Raw genomic sequence first — 23,751 nt, 5'->3', positions numbered from 1 at the left:
GGCTCCGGCTCTGCGCTCTCCAGCCGGCTTTCTCCCCAGAAGCTGCACTTCGTTAAGACCCTCTTCTCTAGCGGCTGAAGGTGAGAATCTGCAGAACTCCCCAGCCTCGTCCCCTGCCTGGCCCTTTCTTACCTGCGCTCCGCTCCCGCTGCTAACCCGGTCCCCGCATCCCCGTACCTGCGTGGCCGCGCGCTCCCCTTCGCCTCGCTCCTTCTTCCCCTAGTTTCGGGCTCTCTTGCAGGTGTGGGGGGAAGCAGGGATTCTGGTTCTAGATGTACCTCTAGTTCTAGATGTACCTGTAGTTCTAGATGTACCTGTAGTTCTAGATGTACCTCTAGATGTACCTCTGTACGTGTCACTTCATCTCAAGGTGTCTTGGTTCCCTCGTCTATAAAACAGGTGTGATGGGAGGCGCCCAAAGTACCCTGAAGTATTTTGAAAAACCGAGGTTTCAGTAGAACAGCGGCTGCCTCTTCAATTTGTCCTGGGGCAGATGATTGACTTTTGTTTCCGAAGGAGTCCTGTCCTGGAAACAAGTAACTATTTCTTTTGAGAAAGGTCTTTTTCTTGACCCAGAGGGCTGGACAGCAGTTTCAAACCCGAAGTTGGCCAAAATAGTCTTTAAAGAAACCATGGGAAATAACTTAATCTTCTGTCCTGGTGAGATAATGGATTAAACGTTTTGAATTCTGAAAACTCTTTTCCCTCGCACAAAAGTGATAGACGTGCATTCTAAAGAGTCAGAATGTTCTGATAACCAGTTACTGTATGAGTGGGCTATCCCTTTCTTTTTTTCCTTAAGTAGAAATGATTCCAATCCAAAAACTTTTTCCCATAGAAAATGTTAGAAATAGTGGTTAGTTGGTCAGGCTAGGCCAGCCCAGTCCGTGAAAACTTAGTTAACTTATTATAGTGTCCCTGAAGGACACTGACTTGGGGTGCCCAAAGCACTAACTTCTCAGAGCTCTAAGGTTCAGCATCAGAAAGGTGACACAACAATTCATGGGGTCCTCTCACTCATCTGGGGGTGGAGGGTAAGGATTTGAAGTATTGAAGATATTCTTTCATCTATAGCTAAAAACCACTTTTTGCTAGGAGCACATGAAATTTCTTTTTTCAATACTCTCTCTTCACCTTTCCTCAATTCCTCTCTTCACCTGTCCACAATTCCCTCTTTTTGGGGACTTGGGGAGAGAGGTTTAAGATTGAGTCCCAGGGACGTGTTAACTTTCTACCCTGCCTTAATTACGTAAGAAATGTATTTTGTAAGTGGACACAAATCCTTTGGTTTGTAATCAGTGTTCTGATAATCAAATACTATGCTAACAGACTGTATCCATCTTTTTAAAAAAAGGATAATTTTAATGCAAAGAAATTTTTTTTCATAGAAAGTGCTAAAAATAGTGGTTGTGTGCCCTGGGTTGTCCACAGAAACTTAATTAACCCATAATGTATCTTTTGGAGATCCTGTGACTCTCCAAGTTGATCATTACCTGGATGTTCTGAGTTAGGGAACAGGGTGTACTTAGAGGGGGGGGTATTGAGGGAGTAATGGGGATTCTCTTGTTTGACTCTCTCCGTAGTGTTAATTTTAAGTTATGGAATGAAAAAGTCCCTCTTGATCTCTTTTCCCCAGTATATTCACTTCTGCTATTTTTCTATCATTAACCTTGTGCTTCTTTTTCTTACTCCTCTTCTCCTTAGGCAAGACTGAATACTTATGATCTTTATTAAAGGATGTGGTGTTTTATTAAGGTACACACAGTACTGTACTTTAAAAAGAGATTTCATTGGGAAGCAATGACCTGAAATCCCCAGATAATAAAGGGATATGCTGTAAGCAAATATTTTCTGAGTTTTCTGTTGTATCTTAAGTGGTACCTGGTGGGTTTTTTTGGGTTTTTTTTGTTAAATGGAAAAAATAGCAGGATTAAGATCATGTGTTTAAGATTGGAAAGGACCCTAGATATCACCTAATCCAGATTCCTCATTTTATAGATGAGGTAATGGAGGCCCAAAGTGACCTGCCTACCCAAATCTACACAGATAGTCCTGGACAGTGGTTTATATCTAGTTTTGCCTCTAAATTCAGTGCTCTTCCTTTTGTATCACAGTCTTTACAGATCATTAGATGTTTGCTTTGCATAATTTTCTTTTTCATATATGTATCTGTCTTTCCACCACATTGCATGTGCTTTGTCTTTTACAGACATATCCCTCCCTAACATGGTTGCTTATAATGAACCAGTCTTCTCTATACATGCTTCATACCATACAAATCAGATCAAGATTTCAAATACTTATTCTGACACCCACTGTATGCATGGGATTATACTGGGAATATGAAATCCAGTCTCATCTGTCACATATATGTTTATATGTATGTATAAATATATGTATATATTTCTACACACACATTTTTTGTCTTTTTTCAGAAAACTCAAAATATCACAATGACAAATAAACCAGTCCTCCACTACTTTAATGGAAGGGGCAGAATGGAATCCATCAGATGGCTCTTAGCAGCAGCTGGAGTGGAGGTTTGTCTGATTTGGGGTGTGGGAACTTTCCAAGGAGATTTCATTGTTCTCAAACTCAGGGACATTTTAAAACAAGCTGTGCCTTAAATGTCTCCAGTTATTACACCCAATTCCTCCCTCAAGCCAAGAGCTCTCTCCCCCAAAAGTTGACTTATGCAAACTGATACACTTCCTTAACTTTCTAATTGCTTTTTTCTTTATAGTTTAAAGATACTTGATCATCAGTCTGGAGCTGTAAGGCATTTCAGAGAGTCATTTAATCCAATTCTCTCTTCTTACAGAAGAGAAAACTAAGACTCAGAGAAGTTAATGACCTGCCGAAGGCCCTCAGTTTAGTATTTAGAGAGCTTCCTCCTGTATGGAAGGATTGAATCAAAATTTAGCTGTGACTCTCAAGGCTTTAGTTTTCTGAAACTGAACATTAGTTCTCCAGAGTTTCCAAAGCTTTTCAGTCTAGGGCCGAGGACAAAATATTTGTGGTCTGTGGGAAGGATTTGAATCCATATGTTGATGCTTTTGTGAGCATTTTCACTGGCTTTGTTTAAAATCAAAGATCTCTTAAATAAATAGACCATAATGCCCTTAAAAAAAAAAAGGTAGGGATTTGTTTTGGTTGTCTACAATTTTGTTATAGGGATTTTCTTTTCCTTTATCTTTGTTTGTTTTTCAGTGGAGGGAGAAGGTAGGAGTGAGAGAAAATAAGTGCTACTTAATTCTTTAAATTTTAGATTTAAAAAATCAAGGAAAGAAAATCAGGCTCCCTGTGAAGCTGAGAGTTTGAGCCTTCACTGTCACTAATGTATGTTTTTTTGCTTGTCAAAAAACCAATACCTAGATGTTGTAGAGGGGAGAATTTTCTGGTATTATGTACATTGTGTAATATGTACATTTATTAAAAAGTAGTATTAAAAATTGTCCTCTTGTGTTCACCTGTGGTGTTTCTTTCCTCAGTAAATACCCACCTTGCCCTTCCCTAGTCCTCACTCAGGCTTTCAGTGTCTCTGCCAGATATTTAATGAATAATTAATAAAGGGTATTTCACAAACTAGTCAGTAAATTTATAAATGAAGTAGGACAGGTCCTACAAAGAGACTTTGTACTACCATTATGAAAATGGAATAATCCTTACTTATAGATCTGTGATTTCTCTGGAGGGGTAATCACAGCTCTGGCTTTTACTTGTGTACTGTGTTACTTACACAGTGAAACCCCTCTGCAGCAGAGTAAACAGGTTTTATGAATTGCTGTGGCAAAAATCTATAATCCTTCTCTTGGTGAGCAGCCATACAGGGATAAGCCATTCAGAGGTTAGCTAAGTGGGTCCTTGGATGACAAGCATCCAGTTTGTCTTTGAACATGCAACCAAAGCTTTTCTGGCTTAGTGGGATTTGGCTAAACTTGTAGTTACCTGACACACCCAAGATCACTTTCCCAAAGGGGATTAGTACAGTAGAGCGAACCATCAGCAAGCATTTATTAAGTTCCTATGATATATCAGACACTGTATTAGGCCTGGGAGGATGTAAAGACCAGTCCTTAACTTGTCCTAGCTTCCAGAAAGCCAATATTCTAGCAGGGGAGACAACGTGCATCCATAAACATACAAATATGCAACACATATATAAAACAAAAATCACATCTGCCTATTAATATATACCTATGTAAACACACACACTCTCCTAAACTGCCCATGACATTTCCTAACACCACTTTGTATTTCTGTTTTTGTTTTAGTTTGAAGAACAATTTTTTGAAACAAAAGAACAACTCGACAAATTAAAAGCAAGTGAGTATAAAAAATGCGATTGAAATTCTAGAAGGTATCATGCAGTGTAAAGAATGAGGCCTTTGGAGTCAGAACATCTTGGTCTTGATCCCAATTCTGTCTGCCACTTACTACCTCTGTGACTTTGAACATGTCAGTTAACCTTTAGAGGCCCCCCCCCCCCCATCTCCATCTGTAAAATGAGAGGCTGGATCAGGTGACTTGTATGGTTTCTTCTAGCTCTAAATATATGATCTTGCTCTTAGTTTTCATTAAGGTAAAGAAAGCCATCAAAAATACTGCCCCAATAAAATTAGAATGGGAAGAAGTTTGTTTTGTTTTTTTAAAGGAAAATATCTTTAACTACACTACTATATAAATGCGGACTGTCTGCGCCCAGTGAAGTACACAAATTAACACTGAGGTATGGCCCAAAGTAAGGCTACTCGGTGGCACAGCGGATAGAATTCCGGGCCTAGAGTTCGGGAGACCTGAGTTCAAATTTGGCTGTGTGACCCTGGGCAAGTCATTTAACCCCTGTTTGCCTCAGGTCTTCATCTGTAAAATGAATTGGAAAAGGAACTGGCAAACAATTGTGATATCTTTGCCAAGAAAAGCTCCAATGGGGTCCCAAAGAGTAGGAAATGACAAACAGCAACAACATAGCTCAAAGTCACACACCAAGCAGACACAAAGTTAATAGACCTTGTGCATTTATTTATTCATTCAACATGAATTTATTTGTTAAACACTTTCTGTATGCTAGGAACTATGCTAGGTGCTGCAGATACCAAATAAAAATTCACTTCTCACCATTAAGGACCTTACATTTCACTAAGAGATACAACATTCAAACAGATAAATGCAATATAATTTGAGGAGAGACAGGGGGCACTGATAACTCATCACTGGGATCCTGTTTGGTTTTTAGGGCATATTTCTGAAAAATTTTACAAACCCCAGAAGTTCCCCCTGCCCTCCCTCTTTCTACTACTAATTCCAATTCCCCTAAAAGCTTCAGATTGCATTATACTGTGCTGCATGGAACATGGGAGGGTATGAGGGAATGAGGTGATAGATTTGTATTTATTCCCTCACACTTGATTCCCCACTTGCAAGATGACTGGCCTAGAGTAAGAGTGGAGATCAGTGACCAGGAAGCAGTCAGTCAATGAACATTTATTAATCACCTACCATGATATGTGCCAGATACAGTGCCAAGTACTGAGGATGCAAAGGAGGGCAAGAGGAAATCTCTGCTCTCAAGGAACTTGCATTCTAATGGAAGCAAGAATATACAAACAACTATGTACATACAGGATATATACAGGGGAAATTGGATATGATCAGCAGAGGAGAGGCACTGGACTGAAGGGGAATCAGAGAAGGCTTCTTGTAGAAGGTGGGATTTTAGTGATGGGCAGGCCCTGGTCAGATTAACCAGTGGTTTTATCTTCATTAACCCAATACTCCAACCAGTTAATAATAATGATAACATCATAATATAACATCATAATATAATATCATAATAATATAGCACTGTACAATATCTCATTATTCCTTCACAACAACCCTGGGATGTAGGTACAATTATCATCCCCCATATACAGATGAGGAAATGAAGGCCTATAGAAATTTGACTGACTTGCCCAATTCACACAGCTAATACATGTCCAAGGCTAGATTCACGCTCAGGTCTTCTTAAACCCAGATTCTGGGCTCTATCCACTGTACTGCCTCACAGTTTCTATCAAGTTTCCCATTCACACACGTCAGTGCTATAAATAAAAGTGTACCTCTGTTCCTCTCCTTCTAAAAGGGCCGTGGATGGGAACCGACACTCCTTTTGCTTTATGGTTCCATGCACATGGTGTTCTATCCTTTCTTCATGTCCATAACTCCTTTAAATTTTTTTGCTGGTTTGCTGTCCCAGGACATGACAGTACTGTCTTCTACTGTGTATGAAGTCTAAGCCTGTACTTTCTGTCCTCAGCTGTCCTGCTGTTCCAACAAGTACCAATGGTTGAAATTGATGGGATGAAGCTGGTTCAGTGCAGAGCCATTCTCCACTATATTGCTGAGAAATATAATCTACTTGGGAAGGACATGAAGGAGAGAGCCAAGTACTATGATGGTTCTGTGCTTGCTTGGGGGGTGCTTTGGCTAAGTAGTGAGCTGGCCCTGTCCCACATGGCTGTCATCCACAAATAGAATCTTGACTTCTCAGTATGCTGTTGGTTTGAGTAATGAGTAAAGACTGCAGCATCTTCAGGACAAATTTAACCTTTGATTGTCTGCCTACTTTTTGATTCTCAAGAGGTTTTTTACTTGTAGGAATTTAACAAAGAGGCTTAGGGTTCAAAGAAGCCCTCAGCCTTCCTTTTATTCACCTTCTAGTTCCTTAATAGTGGGATCTTCCAGCACATGTTGGGAAAAGCTTTTAGTTGCTTTTTTTTTTTTTTCAGAGATAGGAAGCAGAGACTGGCTGGGAGAATGGGGAATGAATTACTCTCCCTTATTTGTGACAAGACTTTTCAGGGGGACTTTTTTTTTGAAGAATTCTTTAACTCCACAAAGCAGCTTTGCTTTGAAAAGGTTTAGCCTTAGTGAATGAGCAGGCTTCCAGGTACCCCTGCAGTTTTGATTCAGGGATGCTTAGTTGGGGAAGCCAAGGAAAGGAAACATTAACTGAGACACTACATACCTTTTTTTTTTTTTTTTTTAAGGATTATCATGTACTCAGAGGGAGCGATGGATCTGATGGAGCTAGTCATGGTATATCCTTTCCTAAAAGGAGAAGAGCAGACGAAAAAGCTCACCGAAATCACTACCAAGGCCAAAGACAGATATTTCCCTGCTTATGAGAAGGTAAATGACAGGATCTGATGCGTTTAGAATGATGAAACCAGGAGAGAGAGAGAGAGAGAGGGAGGAACAGATGCTAGGGAAGTCCTCTAAATGATTTTTCCTCTGCTTCGTGCTTTTTATTTATTTATTTTTTGTAAAGCTAACCTCAGGAGAACATATTTTAGATTGCTAAAGACTCACAATCGGGCACTGAGAGGTAGTGTGTCATAGCAGATGGCAGCCTGGCCTCAGAGGCAGGAAGACCCAGGTTCAAGTTCTAACTCAGATGTCTGTGTGTGGGCTGTGTGGCTTTCGAGGAATCACTTGAATTCTCAGTGTTCCAGGATGCTACTACTATCATTACTACTGCCAGCTAACATTGACATGGAGGCAGCTGGGTGGCTCAGTGGATAGAGCATTAGGCATGGAGTCAAGAAAACCTGAGGTCAAATCTGGCCTCAGATAATTACTAGCTGTGTGACCTTGGGCAAGTCACTTTACCTCCGTTTGCCTAGGAAGCAGCTTAGGAGGACCCTGGGCAAGTTACTTAACCTCTGTGTACCTAAATCCACTGGAGAAGGAAATGGCAAACCACTCCAGTATCTATGCCAAGAAAACACCATGGATGGTATTGGTGAGATATGGTCCACAGGGTCACAAAGAGTTGTTCATGACTGAACAACAATAACATTCATAAAAATATTATTTATAATATATATAAATATATCTATATAAATAAAATATAATATTATTTATAAAAACAAAATCTATTATGTGTCAGGCACTGTGCTAAGTATTTTATAGTTTTCATCTCATTTTGATCCTCACAACAACCCTGGAAGGTAAGTGCTATTCTTATCTGCATTTTACCCAGGAGGAAACTTGGATATGCAGAGAATGAAGCCCTTGCCCTAGGTCCAACAGCCAGGAGTCTGTCGCTGGATTTGAACTCACGTCTTCCTGACTCCAGGCCTGGTGCTATATCCCCACCTAACTAGCTCTAATTATCTGAGACTATTAGTTGCAGAGAAGGTTATAGGTAAGGGAAGTTCTTCACTAGGATCTCCTTAGCACCCTGAAATTGTGAATTTTGTCTAAAAGTAACAAGAAGAAAGATGAAACAGTTACAAAACCAGCATGTTCCTGCCTCACTCACTTATCACCTATGTTTCTTTGAGCAAGTCAGTTAATCTCCCTGGGCCTCAGTTTTCTCATCTGTAAAACATGGAGGTTGGACCAAATGACCTCTGAGGACACTGCCTTCTCTAAATCCATAATCCTATGATACTCTTTCTCAGACCATCAGTAACTTTGCTTCTAACTGTGACCATACTGGCCTCTGGTAGGTTAGTGTCCCCAAAGACTAATCACTGGAAAAATTGTGGACTAATAGTTAGACCTGTGACAAAGAAACTGGGGAACCACATGTGGCCTTGAGGCTGAAGTTTCCCCACCCCTGGCCTTGTACATAGTAGGTGTTTATGAAGGTTTATTCCTTCCCCTTCCCTGCCAACATTGCAACTGGCAGTTTACAATTTTACTCATTTTTATTAACCAGGAACTATTTTCTGTTGTTTCCATGCTACAGAAAAGCTGAACGTTCTGTCATTGTCCTTTAAACTTAGTACTTTGGGTCAAAATTCTGATCACCTTACCCTAGTTAAAGCTGCGCTGAAAACTGGAATAGGAAGAGAGATTCCTTCTGCTTTTCCTTTGTTCTTTTTGTTATCTATTTGCCTTTTCCTGTCCCTGTCTCTTTATTTGATCTTCATTATCAGAACTGATTAGGAACACAAATATTTTAAATAAGAGAAAGGAAATGGGAATAAATACAAGTTGTAGAGAAGGACTCGTACTCTGGATTGGGCAAAATTCTTCTTACTCTCCTCTGGAAGTTCCTGGTTTTAGGAATGGCATGTAACCATTAAATATAATAATGCACAGTTAGAGCACTGGGACACAGAGTGTCCCTCACTACCAAAAATTCAGATGCTTATAATTGGGTTGGACACATTGTGAGGCACATCCCCTTCCTTGGATGGCTACTCTTCACCTTCTTCCTTCCTGGGATCAGGAAACCCTGTATAATACAGGGTTTAAAAAAACATTGTAAATAACCTGCAGAGTAAGCAGACCAGGCATAGAAAGCCAAGGGGTCATTCTAAAGGGGAATACATTTGCTTTGGCCACTGCTTTCCTTCTTTAGTCCTTTGTCATACTTAGCCCTGCAAGCTGGCCAACCTTCATGGAAATGGAAGGGCAGGAAGGAAAGTTGGAGAAGGCATCCCCCTCCGCTGAAGCCAGTTCATTTTCTCTGCCTCAGAAAATCTTAGAAAATTTCTACCCTAAGCCTGATTAATGGACAGTCATAGATACTACATTGGGGGACCAACTTTGGGATCCATACAAATCACCTGAAGTCCATCCACACTAATCTTCTTTCCCTTGTGAAAAAAGTTTTTTTTAATAAACTGATTTCCAAAGAGGTAGCATTGTACAATGAAAGGAACACTAGGTAAAGTCAGAGGATAAACGTTCAAATGTTGCCTCAGTCACTACCTGTGTGACGTTGAGTAAGTCACTTAACCACTTTCAGTCTCACCTTCCTCATATGTAAAATGAAAGGACTGTACTAGCTCTAAATTTGTGAATCTGTACATTTATAATATATGGATACATCCCTTTAAACATAGGATATTTGAGAGGAGAAAAAGTCTGGAATTTAATGGTGCAACTCCATTTTGAATCAGAATTAATTGTTAATCATGCTTTCCTTCTTACTCTCTTTTCTTGCTACTTCATGCTGTATATATAGGGATTCCAGCTTGACTTTCCATTAGCTAGACATTGAACAGTCTCACCCATTCCTACAGTCAATCCATCACTCTGTGAAGTGATGAGCATCCTCAACGAATCCTGTGCTTATGTCATTCAGGTTCTAAAGTCTCACGGACAAAACTTTCTTGTGGGTAACCAGATGAGTATGGCAGATGTGCAACTGATTGAAGCTATTTTATCGGTGGAAGAGAAAGTCCCTGATGCACTTTCTGGATTTCCTTTACTCCAGGTAATTAAAACATGAAGTTTGAAAATTGACCAAGGACTTCTTCTTTAAATATCTGATGATCAGTTGGCTTTCAATTTTAAATCTAGTCAGTAAGATTGTAATTAAGAGGGCTTGGATTAAAAAACTGATTCTGTCTCTTACTAGCTCAGTGATTATGGGCTTCGTACTCCTCATCTGAAAATGGAGGGTTGACTAGGTGGAGTGGCACAGGCTTGTAAACCCAAATATGTGGGAGAGAGGCTGTTGGATCTCTTGAGTTCTGGAGTCCTGTGGTGGGCAATGCAAATGGGCTGTTTGTTCACACTAAGTTAGGAGTTAACATGGTGGTTGGGGTGGGGCACAAAGTGGAACAGGTAATTGACCCATGAGTAGCACCTGCACTTCCAGACTGGATGAGATAGGAGACCCAGTCTTTAAAGATAAAAATGAAATGAGGCATTGGGATAAATGACCTTTCATTTACTCCAAGGTATCTTCTACATTCAAATCTACAAACCTGAGAAGTCAGAAGGATCAGGGTTTAATTCCTACCACATGCAGAGCCTGGTCATGGGGTTCTTGATGCTCAAAGGCAATTTTCTAAGATGCTGATTTATGAGGAAGTTTCCACATTATGAGTTGTCAACCATGATGAAATCACAGGTCTGGAGAGAAAGGAAAAGAAAATAAATATACAAAAAATATACATAATTTGTAACATGTTATATAATAATAAATTACATATTAATTATATATCTATATATTATATACAGTTTATCTAATATATAAGATATAATTTATAGCATATAATTATTTATAAAAATATATATGTATATGCATTTATATGTATGTATACATATATACATATTTGCATATGTGTGTCTATATGTACATATAAATATACAAACATATGTACAAATACATATATTGTATAGATTGAAGTAAGAATAGAGAAAGATTGAAAATTGAATTCCCAATACCCAGTACTTTTATATGGTAGGATTATTTCTACTTAAAAATGGTTTTATCTCTACTTTTCTCCTAAGCTGCCTCATGGGCCCAAACTTTCCTTGTTGAAAGTCGCCCCAAGGAAATATTTCTGAAACATAAATTTATCAAATTTCCTCTGTATAAGCTAAAACATAGGAGAGAATAGGAGAGAGTCCATTCTTAAGAAAGTTATTGGGGGAGCAGCTTGGACTCTTCTTAGTATAAACATCTGGTTCAATTTCGTTGGCCACTTGGCCCACCTAGGGAATGGGTCAGAGTTCATGGCAAGCCCAGCTCAACTTAGCTCACCATTTCACCATTCCGCCCTCTCCAAGCACATAAAGATATCTGGGTCCTCGTTCTTTTCCCCACCCTGTCTCTGTGTCTCAGTGCCTGGCCAGATCCAATGCCCCCCTCAAGAGTCTTAGGGCCAAATTCTTTTGCAAAAATGCAGTGTTTACAGTCAATCCCAGAATTCTCTTGATTTATGTAGAAATGGTAAAACACTCCAGTATCTATGCCAGGAAAACCCCAACTGGGATCTCCAAGAGTCAGACATGATTGAAAAACAAATCTACTTCTCTAGTTATTCCCTGTAAATAAGCAGGTATTGCTGTAAATTGTAGGTATTGTACTAAATTGGACCCGTGTTTTCCTCATCTAATCTCTGCTCTGACAACTACTCTCTCAAGCCCTCTCTAAACATGATATCCAAAGCATGAGGACCTCCAACTTGTCAGTCTTCCCTCCTCCAAAGAGGGACAATTCACTGTATAATTTGGCCTGGGTCACATTGTTTACTTTTGGCCAAAGTTCAGAAACAATAATCATTCCATGTACAAACAAAGGAAGATAGCTTATCAGGTGCTTATACAATAAAGATAAGGTTTTTAGTGCCTTTTCATTCGGATCTGTGATTTTCATTGATGTTAGAGAACCCCATTGTGGAAAGTTCCTCCAGCAATGTAGATCTTGTCTACAATTTAGAGCATCGGTATTCAAACTTTTTGATGTCAGGACACCTTTACACACCTAAAAATGATTGAGGGCCCTTGGTCTCCCTCCCCCACAAAAGCTTCTGCGTATGTGGATTATATCTATAGATATTTCCCTTAATGAAATTAAAATGTATTATCAAGAAAACAGGTTTTCACCTTGCAGACCCCCTGAAAGGGTCTAGGACAGCCTTATGGTTCCTGGACCACATATGAAAAACCATTGCTTTAGACAGTCACTTGGGTCCCAGAGAGGTTCAATGACTTTCCCTTGATCCTACAGCCCAATATAGGTCAGAAGCAAAACTTACACTCAGATCTTCTCGACTCCATGGGGAGGCCTGTTATCCACTGTGACAAGCTGTTCCTTGTCATAGGTGTTAAATGTATATGCATATGTGTGTGTGTGTATACATACACAGAGACACATTACATTCTGTTTTTAAATATAACACTCACACTAACTGATATTTTCATGTGTTTGACTCACATTTCCCTGAGGAGAGTAAGCAGTGTACTATAGTAGATGAATGATTGCAGCCAACCAATAAACATTTATTAAGCATTTACTGTATGCCAGGTACTGTGCTAAGCACTAGAGATACAAAAAGAGACAAAAGAAAGAAACTTCCCTCGAAGAGCTTACAGTCTCTGTGCTTTATGTAGCTGGCACCTACTCTCTGCTGGTTATCTCCAACTTATCCTGTATATAGCTCATTTGTTAACAGTTTGTCTGTATGTCATTTCTTATAACCCCTTGAGAGCAAGGATTGTCTTTTGCTTTTCTTAGAATGAAGGAGAGATAGACTGACTGACATTTATGTGACCTGCTTGGGGACATTAAACAGTTACAAGGGAGACAACATGCAAATAAATATGTACCAAATCATCTATATACAGGATAAATAGGAAATAATAAATAGAAGAAATAATGAATAGAGAAAAGGCCTAGAATTTAGAGGGGTTGAGTCACAAGCCTTAATCTTGGCTCCACAATTTATTAGCTGTGTAATCTTGGGAAAGTCATTTAACTGATTTTAGTTCGCTCAATTAATTATAGGTTTTGATTATTCATTAAGAACATCTTCATTTTCAATACTGATACTCTTGAATTTTTTGGGGGGGGGCGGTATCATCATTGTCATTTGAACTTTGTGTCACGAAGTTTTTGGCATCAACTGACTTTCCTTTCAACCTTTATTTTTCCTCTAGGCATTTAAAACTCGAATGAGCAGTATCCCAACAATTAAGAAATTCCTGGCACCTGGCAGCAAGAGAAAGCCTGCAATTGATCCCAAGGATACAGAAGAGATTATCAAAATCTTCTACTAATAAAACAGCCGACTCACCCATGGAGAGAGAGATTCTGTTGTGACTGCTCTGTGATTCCAGGACCCTTCGTGTCAGACTCCAGTTAAGCTAGTGCTCTGTGGAGTCTTCTCGAGGTGTAGCTACAGCCCATAGTACCCTTTCAGAGAAATCTAATACAACCAGGAAGGGCAGAGGAGGCAAGGAAAGGGCCCTCTCTCCATTCTAAACCTCTTCTTTGCTCAGTCCTTTCTAAAGACTTTGGACCTCACAGCTAAAGCATTGATCTCTTGATTTCTTGGCCTTCTGGGTTTCTCCACCTTATCCTAAGTCCTCTTGGGTGCCTATGGTTCACTCTCTAAACTTCAGGAATATACATGTCTTAAGCCTAACCTTCCCCATCTGTTCCCTGACCTGAAGGAGACCTCCACCAGCTATGTGCCTCTTCACCTTCCAGAAGTGACCTTGGGAGGGAGGCCTTGTCTTAACCGCTCCAGCACCTAACACACTGAGTACCTGCAGAATTCTGCACCATGCTTTTTGTGCTGAGCATAGCATTTGAGGTTGGATTACTCTAATTGTTGGAGCCTAATAAATAGCAAAATGTTACTTAATGCTACTGACTTAAGTCCCCATTACCTCCATTGTGACAACAAATGAAATAGATATCCATCAAATAAAGGCTTTCCATGCACAGATCTGTGGTCTATGTTCTAATTTTTGCTTTTAGAGTTGAAAATGGGCAGCTAGTCAGTTTATTGGTTTTGTACGGATAGAATGATTGTTCTTTGACAAAATCCTTCAAAAGGTAGTATTATTTTTTTGGTGGGGGAAGAGTAAGGTTTGGGAACATGTGAATGATGATCCTGCGTCTTCCAAAGGCTATGTTGATAATATTTCTTCTAGTTTGGAGCATCTTGAAATCGATCTAAGGTCTAGATAGCAGTTCTTGAAGAATTTTCCCCTTATCAAGATGTTTTGTGTATAGGCATGTGTATGTGTGTTTCAGGATAGGGATATGGTTGTTCTCCATCATGCGTGTCTCTCAGGGCTGAAATTTACAAAAAAACAAAAACCAAGAAATTATTCATTGACACGGAACATGATTCTTGTAAAAATAATAACAAAACCAAGAATAACAGAAATAAAACCTAGTCAGAGAAAAAAATGAGCCCAGGCTTGAAGATATATTTGCTAGAAGAGAAGTCAACCAGGAAAGAAGCCCTAAGTGTGTACCATCATGAGGCTGAAGCCCATGTTTTTCCCATGTGTTGCTTTTATCCAGTCCACTAACCACTTACCTAGTGTAGAGGAACAGCCAAGAAGAATATTTGGGGCCAGAAGCATGGAATAATGGATAAAACATAAAATTTGAAATTAAGAAGACTTGGGTCTTGTTTCTGACACTTACAAAGTGTGTGATCCTGGCCAAGTTACTTAACATCTCTGAGCTGCATTTTTGTCTTTTGTAAAATGGAGAGGGGGATGTTAGATGGATAACTCCCAGGATCTAGTTCCTAGTCTATTATCTAGTGAACCTCCATTTTTCCCCTCCTGCCCCTACTGGCCCTGGTGACATTCTGAAGTGTACTTATTCAATACACCAAGAACTTCTGCAGGTCACATGCCACTGGCATTTGGACTGGATGACCTTTAAGATCCTTTCCGGCTTTGGATCTATGAACTTATTATCCTTCCATTCTACCAGCAATTTTGACTCTTCTTGGTACTTGTTGTTCAGTAAAGAACAGAGTTAATGAATTACTCAAATTGCCTATGGGGTGTGTGGGGAGTTCAGGAGGTATAGTACTTCTGGTGTGAGCACCTGCCCAGGCCTTTTCTGGGCTCCTCATCCACCTACCTCTCACTTGTGGCTCCAAGAAGCTATGGCATAGGAGGGAAAGCCCCACTAAAACCTTATGGGCATGGGCAGACAGGCTAAATCAGATTAAGAATGATGACTAAACCAGGCCATCGTTGAGTTAGGGGAATTTCTGCTCTAAGCATATAGACTTCCTCTGGCGAAATGGGTGGATAAGAACAATTTCTTCCAATGCCCATGAAGACAGTATTGGCATATCAGGTCCACTTTTCATCTATTTGCTGTCCTCCTAATTTCAGTTATAAATGCCTTAAGGATGAAAAAGCTTATTGGGTCTCATGCCAACCTTCCTGAATGCTTTTTGCCTCCCATGCTTTTTCTTGACTTATGAGGCAGTACAGTTCATGATCTTCTGATGTTTTCTTCTCTGGCATTCACAGTTGAGCCTATGCTCTATTATGCTGATTATTTAGTAGCCATAAATTCTGCTTTCACTATTTTTATTTCTCTTTTAAACTGCTTGAGATTGTAGTGATTGAAATTAAGTTAAACTAAGGCAACTAAGCTTCAAGCATATTCAATTTATTGATAAGGCTAGCAGTTACCAATAAAGGGGTATTTAGCTCCTTAGCAAGCCAAAAGATGTCAAAAGTAGGATTTTCAAGATTTCTTATAGTTTAGGGGAAGTGAATAAAAATAGAACAGTACACAGGCAGGACAGATGATTAAGTCATCTGTTTTCTATTGGTGGGAAGGATGAGATGTTCATCCTTGTTGCTAGGAAAAGCTGATTGGTTGTGTCCACCTGTATCTTTGCAAGGACTGCTAGTGGGACAGAGATGACAGGTCTCCTTGACATAAAAATAAAACTGATTTACAGAAAGACTGAACTTCTGGACTTCTGAACTTAATTGTGAAATAAGAAAGATTGTGTAAACAACTGTACAAAAGGTTGGTACAGAATACAATCATTTACAAAATGGAATCAATTTGATTTTCTTAGCATCTTCCTGCTTTGGTTTTGTGCTCTCTTGGGAATCCATAGGCTCCCTTGCCTCTTTGGGGTATCAAATCATTTTTCTTTATCTTGAAATATTTAATCACAGATATCTGGATTTGTTTAGCTGATTTGGAAACCACCAAATCACCAAATCTGTTGTTGATATCTATCCTCTTGGCTCATCTGCTTAGGTTCAAGATCATTAACCTTTTTCCTCCCTCCTCCTGAGTCATCTTTCCATTTAGCTGCAACTTTCTTCTGGTTTCACTTATTGTGAGAACATTGATGTGGTCCAGTTCTTTCATGAATACATCAGTCAGCTTGTTGGTCATTGGATAAAAGTCTCACTTTTAGGGTACTAACAAGTTGATGTTTATAGATAACCTGTGATTTCTAGCATCTTTGTCATAGCGTTAGAGATTGTTTTCATTTCTACAAATTATTCTTTAAGCTAAACTAAAATCAGATACAAACAAGTGCAGGAAAATGACACAGGCATTTCAGGACTGCTGCAAGTCTCTCCCAATTCCAGCTCACCCTCTACCTCGCTGTCAGAATGAGCTTCCTAAAGTGAGGGTCTGACCACATCACTCCTCTTCTCAATAAACTGCAGTGACTCCCTATCTCCTCTAGGATCAAACAGAAAATTCTGTTTGGCATTCAAACATAACCTGAGCCCCCCTACTTTTCCAGTCTTCTTATACCTTACTCAACAGCCCCTATACTCTTTGACACCGTGACACTATACTCTACCTCCCAACTCCAGGCATTTCCTCTGTTTGTCCCCATGAAGGGAATGCTCTCTGTCCTCACATCTGCTTCCTAGCTTCTCTCAAATCCCAGCTAAAACCACACCTTCTGCAGAAAATCTTTCCCAATTCCTCTTAGTACTAAGTGTGTTTCTTCTGTTAATTATTTCCAATCCAGTCTATAGCTTGTTTGTGCGCAGTATCTTGCATGTTGTCTTTACCATTACAATGTGAGCTCTTTGAGTGAAGGCATTGGCTTTTGCCTTTTTTTTTTTTGTAACCCCAGTCTTAGCACAGATTCTGTTACATAATAGGCACTTAACAAATATTTATCGACTGACTGACTAAGCATTTACTAAGTGCCAGCTACTGTTCAAAAAACCGGAGCTACAATGACAAAAGTGACATAGTCCCTGCCCTTGAGGAGTTCATGTTCTGTATAGATTCTCTATAAAGTCCATTTCAAGTTCTAGATCTCTGCTGCAAAATTCTGTATCATCATAATACGAATCTCAGCTATTTTAGTGGCTGGAATAAAAGAAAGATAGCGGGCTGTATAGCAAGAGGCAGTTGTCCATCACCAGATGGTGCGGCCTCGGTTAGAAGTAGAAGTTATGATATGTGATCATATTTGAAACCTTTCCAGCTTGGCAGACTCCACCATTGCTTCTGTTCTACTAGCATAGCCTTCAAGAATCTGGCCTCAATGAACTATTTAAGTCGGACTTTGCTGTGGATTACTGCAACCTAACTCATAGGATTACTGGGGACTAAGAGGGAGGAGGGAAAGGGAGGGGAACCATACAAGACAATGCATGTAAAGCTCTTTGTAAATTGTAAAGTGCTATATAACCTCCTTCTCCACCTCCTCTTCCTCTTTCTCCTCCTCTTCCCCCTCCTTTTTTCCTTTCTGAGACCTTTCTGGGCCTCAGTTGTGGAAATTACAATTTAAATTGTAACTCTCTCTAATAAACACGTTGAGTATACCATAGAGCTGGCCCTCTGATACGACTAGGTTAAAAGGTTACCTTCCATTTGGAAGAACAGTCTTCTTTGAATCAAGCAACTAAAAATGGAGGAAATCTATGAGGCTAGAGCTATGACCCCAAAAGAATAATTCCTGTGGCTGTTTGGCTCATATTTTCCCCATTAGCTTAAATCTAGTGAATTGCATTTCCCATCTTGGTGAATTGGCTTCTCCTCTGTTTACATCCTAGGGTCACTGTCTTCCCTTATATATTCAATTCAACAAACATTTACCATGGGCATCCTATGTGTAAAGCTCTGTCCTGGGCCTTGGGGATAAAAAGATAGCTACAACACAGACCCCATTTTGATTATCTAAGTAAAGGAAAAAGATGAGTACACAAATAATCTTGATATGGGGCAATATGAAGTGATGGACTTGGAATTGGGAAGACCTGGGTTCAAATTCTAGTCCTTCCATTTACTTGCTGTGTGACCTTGGATAAGTCACTTAACTTTTCTGAGCATTAGTTTCCTCATTTTTAAAATGAGCAAGTTGAACTAGATGGCTTGAAATTTATGATCCTAAAATAAGTTGAAAGAAGTGGTTTGGGTAAGATGTTATGAGGAATTAGAAGAGAGAAGCAGAGAGAGAGAACCTTTTCATTAATGGCATTGAGGAAAGACTTGATGAACAAAGTGGCTTCTCACTTGGGTTTTCAGCAAATGAAAATTGGAAAGAGGAAAAGATAGTAAATCGTTTCAATTTGACCAGCTACTTGGGCAAGGTGGAATGTGAATATAGAGGATTTTGAATGCCAATGCTTATATTTTATATGGTAGAACAGAGGTGTTAAATTTGCCACCTAGGGGATATGTGGTATACAACACTACCAGGTACAGACAGAACCAAATTAAAATGTGATTGAGAGATGTTTAACAAAATAGGCAAAAATGCTTCCAGTACAGAATGCTTATGGACAGTTCCCACCAGGTCCATTCTTTTTCAGTTTGATGCTGATGAGGTGCTTGTGCTTAGATTTCACTTTTCACGTTTCTCCCTAGCCTCAAAACACTATCCCTGACAGTTTTCTCCCCAGCCCAAGGACCCTATGCCTAGCAATAACTCATGAGTGGGCCCCAGTGGGGCAAACTATCCTTCCCTGTTACAAGAACAAAGCTGACCTCCATAGAATTTCCTTTGTATGAACAGGACTATCTTGTACCAGCAGAATTATCATGTATTGATTTCCACAGTTATCATATACAATATGATATCATATACAATACTTGACCTTCAGAGGTCAAGTTATAGATATCAACTCTCGAAGCTATCTTGCTATAGACATAACAGACCAAAAATACACCCCTTAGGAATGGCCCCCTTCCAGTAGTGAATAATGCCTGTGACCAAGGTTGTATGTTATCACCTAATTAGCATATTTGCCACATAATCTACTACTTTTCCCATATAAGCTTTAGCATCATTCCTGTTAGGTTGCATATTCCCTAAGGAGCTTTGCTCACTCTATTAGTATTACAATAAACCTTTGCCAACTTGACTTAAAGAATGCTTGAGTCCATGAATTCCTTCCAGACGATCCTTTCATGTACTTCAGTCCTTGAGGGGTTCCTGAACCCCTCAAATCGCATCAATACCACTATGGAAGATAATGGGGAGCATTTTAAGGTGTTTGCCTAGACTGTAAGGGTGAGAAACCTATGGACCAATGACTTGCTGAAGGTTATACAAATAGTAAGTATCAAAAATGGTATGTGAACTTGAATCAACACTTTCTAATTGTGGTTCTGGAGAAGATTTTTGAGAGTCACTTGGACAGCAAGAAGACCAAATCAGTCAATACTTAAATTAATTCATGCTGTTCACTGGAAGGTTAAATACTGAACCTGAGGCTTAAATACTTTAGCCATTGTGATGGCAAGCAAAGTAGGATCTTTTGCTGTTTTTGTTTTAGTATAATCAAGTGCCTCTGATTGAATCTTGCCTTTATCAACCAAGAGTCTTCAAGGCACACATCTTTTCTAATGATGCACTAGCTCTCAAGAGTTGTGATGCTCTCTGGCTCTAAAAAATGTATATATACTGTGAGGGTGAGATTTTACTTTGGGGCTTAGTTTTGGAAGAAGGCCACTAAGTAGCCCCCTGGCTTTGAAAACACAGATGTTGGTGCTTCCCTCTCTGGTAACTATGCATGTATGGTCAGGCAGCTGCATCTGTCTGTTGATTTGTGATGTACATCGTTTACTGTCAGACAGTTTGGAAGCTCTGACTGTTGATTTAGATTTCTCTGTATTTTCTCTGAAGTTCAGGATGCTGACTTTTCCCCCCTGAATTAAGTGAATGATACATGTGCTTGATTAAAGTGATTGTTGACCCCTCAAAAGCTGCTTTCCTTTTACAAATGCAGATCTAAGAACCTGTACAGCAGGCTCCTTTATGTATATCAGGTGCCTATTGATACATCCATACAATGAAAAGTTGGGGCTCATTGGCAAAGACCCTAATGTTGGGAAAGATTGAAGGCAAAATGAAAAGGGGACAGCAGAGGATGAGAAGGACAGATTGTGTAATGGAAACAATGAACACGAACTTGGACAGACTTCGGGAGATACTGAACAACAGAAAGACCTGGCATGCTATGGTCAATGGGATCACGAAGAATCAGACATGACTCAATAACAACCACTTCTGACTCAAGAGCAAGTGCTTTTTCCAACATAACAAACTGAGAGGGAAGGAATAAGTATTTATTAAGTGTCTATTATGTGCTAAATGCTATTACAAATATTATCTCATTTGATCACATTGCCACCTAGATTTAACTCTGTCAGATGTAGAACTGGGACTAAGGGAAGAAAAGGTAGAGAGTCATGTTGCGGGCAAGGGTACGTGAAGATTTTATAACAATAAAAGATATCAAAACAGTATATTTTTTTTGGAGGGAGGAAGGCAAGACAATTGGGGTTAAGTGACTTGCCCAAGGTCACACAGCTAGTAAGTGTCAAGTATCTCAGATCCTCCTGACTCCAGGGCTGATACTGTATTCACTGTGCTATCTAGCTGCCCCAATGGAATGTATTTTTAAAATTTTTTTGAAAGAAAAGCACAACATGAAGTAGGGAGAAGTTCTAATAAACTGTAATATTTTCTGAAATGTACACATTTTAATAACCCAAATTCTATTATTAGTGGCACATGGGTAATTATTATATGATGTTATTACATGTCACAGTGAGTAGTAACAATCAGATAGGTGGTGCAGTGGATAGAGTGCTAGCCCTGGAGTCAGGAAGACCTGAGTTCAAATTTGACACTTGACACTTAGTAGCTGTGTGATCCTGGGCAAGTCATTTCACCCTGTTTGCCTCAGTTTCCCCATATGTAAAATGAGTTGGAGAAGGAAATGGCAAACCACTCCAGTATCTTTGCCAAGGAAACCCAAATGGGTCACAAACAACAAGGAAGACTGACTGAACAACAAAGTGACAGTCAACAATCATTTATTAGGTACCTACTGTGTGACTCTTTTAGGGACAGAGGACATACAGACAGAAGTGACTCAATTCCTGCTCTTAAGAAGCTACAATCTAGTGGGAAAGCAGGAAGACAATATTTACATTTATAGACTTAGGAGGTACAATTTTCAGACTTTGCCTAGGGCACAGGAATGTCTCATCCTGACTTAGCTGTGTGAAATGTCAAAACTTAGAAGACATAATTATCAACTCTTAAAAAGATAATCACCTACCATTTTAGGAAACCACAGGATAGTGGTGCTGCCTCAAAAGCTTTCTGGGCAAGAACCCTCTCTTCAATTCTCATGTGCTTAGAACAGGGTAGTATGCATAAATTTTATAATAATTGGGCTCCACAAATGGTTTCCATGTCCATGAAAATATTTGTGCAAGCTACAACTTAATAGAGGAGAAATACCACACTCACTATCTTTTCTTATCAGTGTCTCTGGATGCCTCAGATCTTAATATTCAGCCTGATAATAATAACCAGCTCAAATTTTTATAATCTGTCATCACAAGAACCTTGTGATTCAGAAAGTATAAGCAGTATTATCCCCATTTGACAGATCAAGAAACTGAGACCCAAAGAAGTAAATGACTTAACCAAGGTCATACAACCAGTTTATGACTGGGACAGGACTCTCATTCATAGCTACTAGACAGAACAGCTAAACAACTGTCAATAGAATATCCTCAGCAGGGTCTCTACTTTTTATCCCTTTGATTCAACATAAGAAGTCAGTCCAAGTCAGCCATTTGAAGATCTAAAGGATATGACCAATCAGTGCATCAAATATGTTAAGGGACTTTGGAAGCTATCTAGTTCCATGTTGTTAAGCATTTAACAGCACACCTGTTCCCAAAGTGTTACACTGTGGAGGTCTCAGTTTCTGAAACTGAGAAGTCTACTTTTTTTTTTTTTAAAGAATCCTCCTCCCAAACAAAAGGACTACTGTATCAAGGAGATCTATTTACATAAGACCTTAAGATCCTTGGATTATAGTTAGAAGTGACCTTACAGTTAGAGCCCAACTCCCTGATTTGACAGATAAACTGAGGGAGGAGGTCCAGGGAACTACAATAACTTGCTTAAAATTACAAGGTAGAAAGTAGGCTGGTAAGGATCTTTCCACAGCACTGAGCTAATTATCTTATGGGAAGGCAATATGCACTCCTTCAATCTCTTCTTTTCTCTTTTCTACCTTTTGACCATTCTTTGCTTGTTATACACCAGAAGGAACAAGGGCAGGGAAAGGAAGTGAAATTCCATTCAGCCCATTTGGCCTCATGAGAACAGGCTTTAGGAAAGCCTTCAAAGGGAGAGGCTGTGGGAATCATGGCATAAAAAGAAAGTTTTGAAATACTTTTAAATTTTGTTTACTCATGTCACCCCTATCATGAGAACGGAATTCCCATAAAGGGTCAGACTCTATTAAGATTTAGATTAGATTAGATTGGAGATCTAATACAAATCATCCTATCAATACCATAATCCAAGATGATTCTTTTTTCCATAAATTCACAATAACAGCATATATTTAGATAACAGTTTATGGTTCTAAAAGGGCAATGTGGTGGGGATACAGAGCTAGTCGGCATGAGAAAGGCCAGGATTAAAGTCTGCCACACATACAGAATTGGTAGGTGAGGTTGGGGGGGCAGTCCTGGATAATTTCTCACTGCTCTGAATAACTTTCTGAAACTATGAAGTGAAGAGCAGGTGCTAATATGCATCAGTAAAAGGAGTTTCCTTACTGGGAGTTCCCACAGCAATGAAATCACAGATTTGTTTTAAAAAAAGCAAACTTATCTTACAGTTAAGGAAAGTGAAGCCTAACAGGGTGAAGTACCATCCAACTAGTGAAAGATTAGGTCCAGGACTGAAATGCAGGTTTAAGGATATCATGCTGAGGATGCATTCTGTTATGCTGCCACTGGTTTGTGACTACCATATGCCACCATAGTTCTAGTCTGTACCATTTTTGTGGCCAAACCAGCAGCCATATGTTCCCTTTGGTGGTCATATGAAAAGAACACTGGTCTTTAAGACAGAAGGCCTTGTTTCAAGTCCCAGCTTTGTCAAGGTAAATAGATTTGTCATGATAAATATATGACCCCAGCCAAATGGCTAAGAGCCTCAGTTTCTCCCTCTGTAGAAAAGGAATATACTTGTACTGCCTGTC

At 39.5% G+C, this 23,751-nt stretch overlaps 1 protein-coding gene across 1 annotated transcript; it reads left to right on the top strand.

Annotated features, from left to right (window-relative positions):
* Positions 1–13,545, top strand: LOC140526326 (glutathione S-transferase-like). Its single transcript, XM_072642458.1, has 8 exons — positions 1–80; positions 1,705–1,755; positions 2,436–2,540; positions 4,275–4,326; positions 6,299–6,428; positions 7,032–7,173; positions 10,088–10,219; positions 13,396–13,545. Exons 2-8 carry the CDS (start codon positions 1,738–1,740, stop codon positions 13,513–13,515), a joined length of 699 nt encoding a protein of 232 aa, XP_072498559.1. The 5' UTR covers positions 1–80; positions 1,705–1,737; the 3' UTR covers positions 13,516–13,545.
* Positions 13,546–23,751: the final 10,206 nt, after the last annotated feature.

This window comes from Notamacropus eugenii, chromosome 2 (assembly GCF_028372415.1).
Source record: "Notamacropus eugenii isolate mMacEug1 chromosome 2, mMacEug1.pri_v2, whole genome shotgun sequence".
Classification (NCBI taxonomy): domain Eukaryota; kingdom Metazoa; phylum Chordata; class Mammalia; order Diprotodontia; family Macropodidae; genus Notamacropus; species Notamacropus eugenii.
Note: the sequence above shows the minus strand (reverse complement) of the source record. Positions and strands in the feature narration are given on the sequence as shown.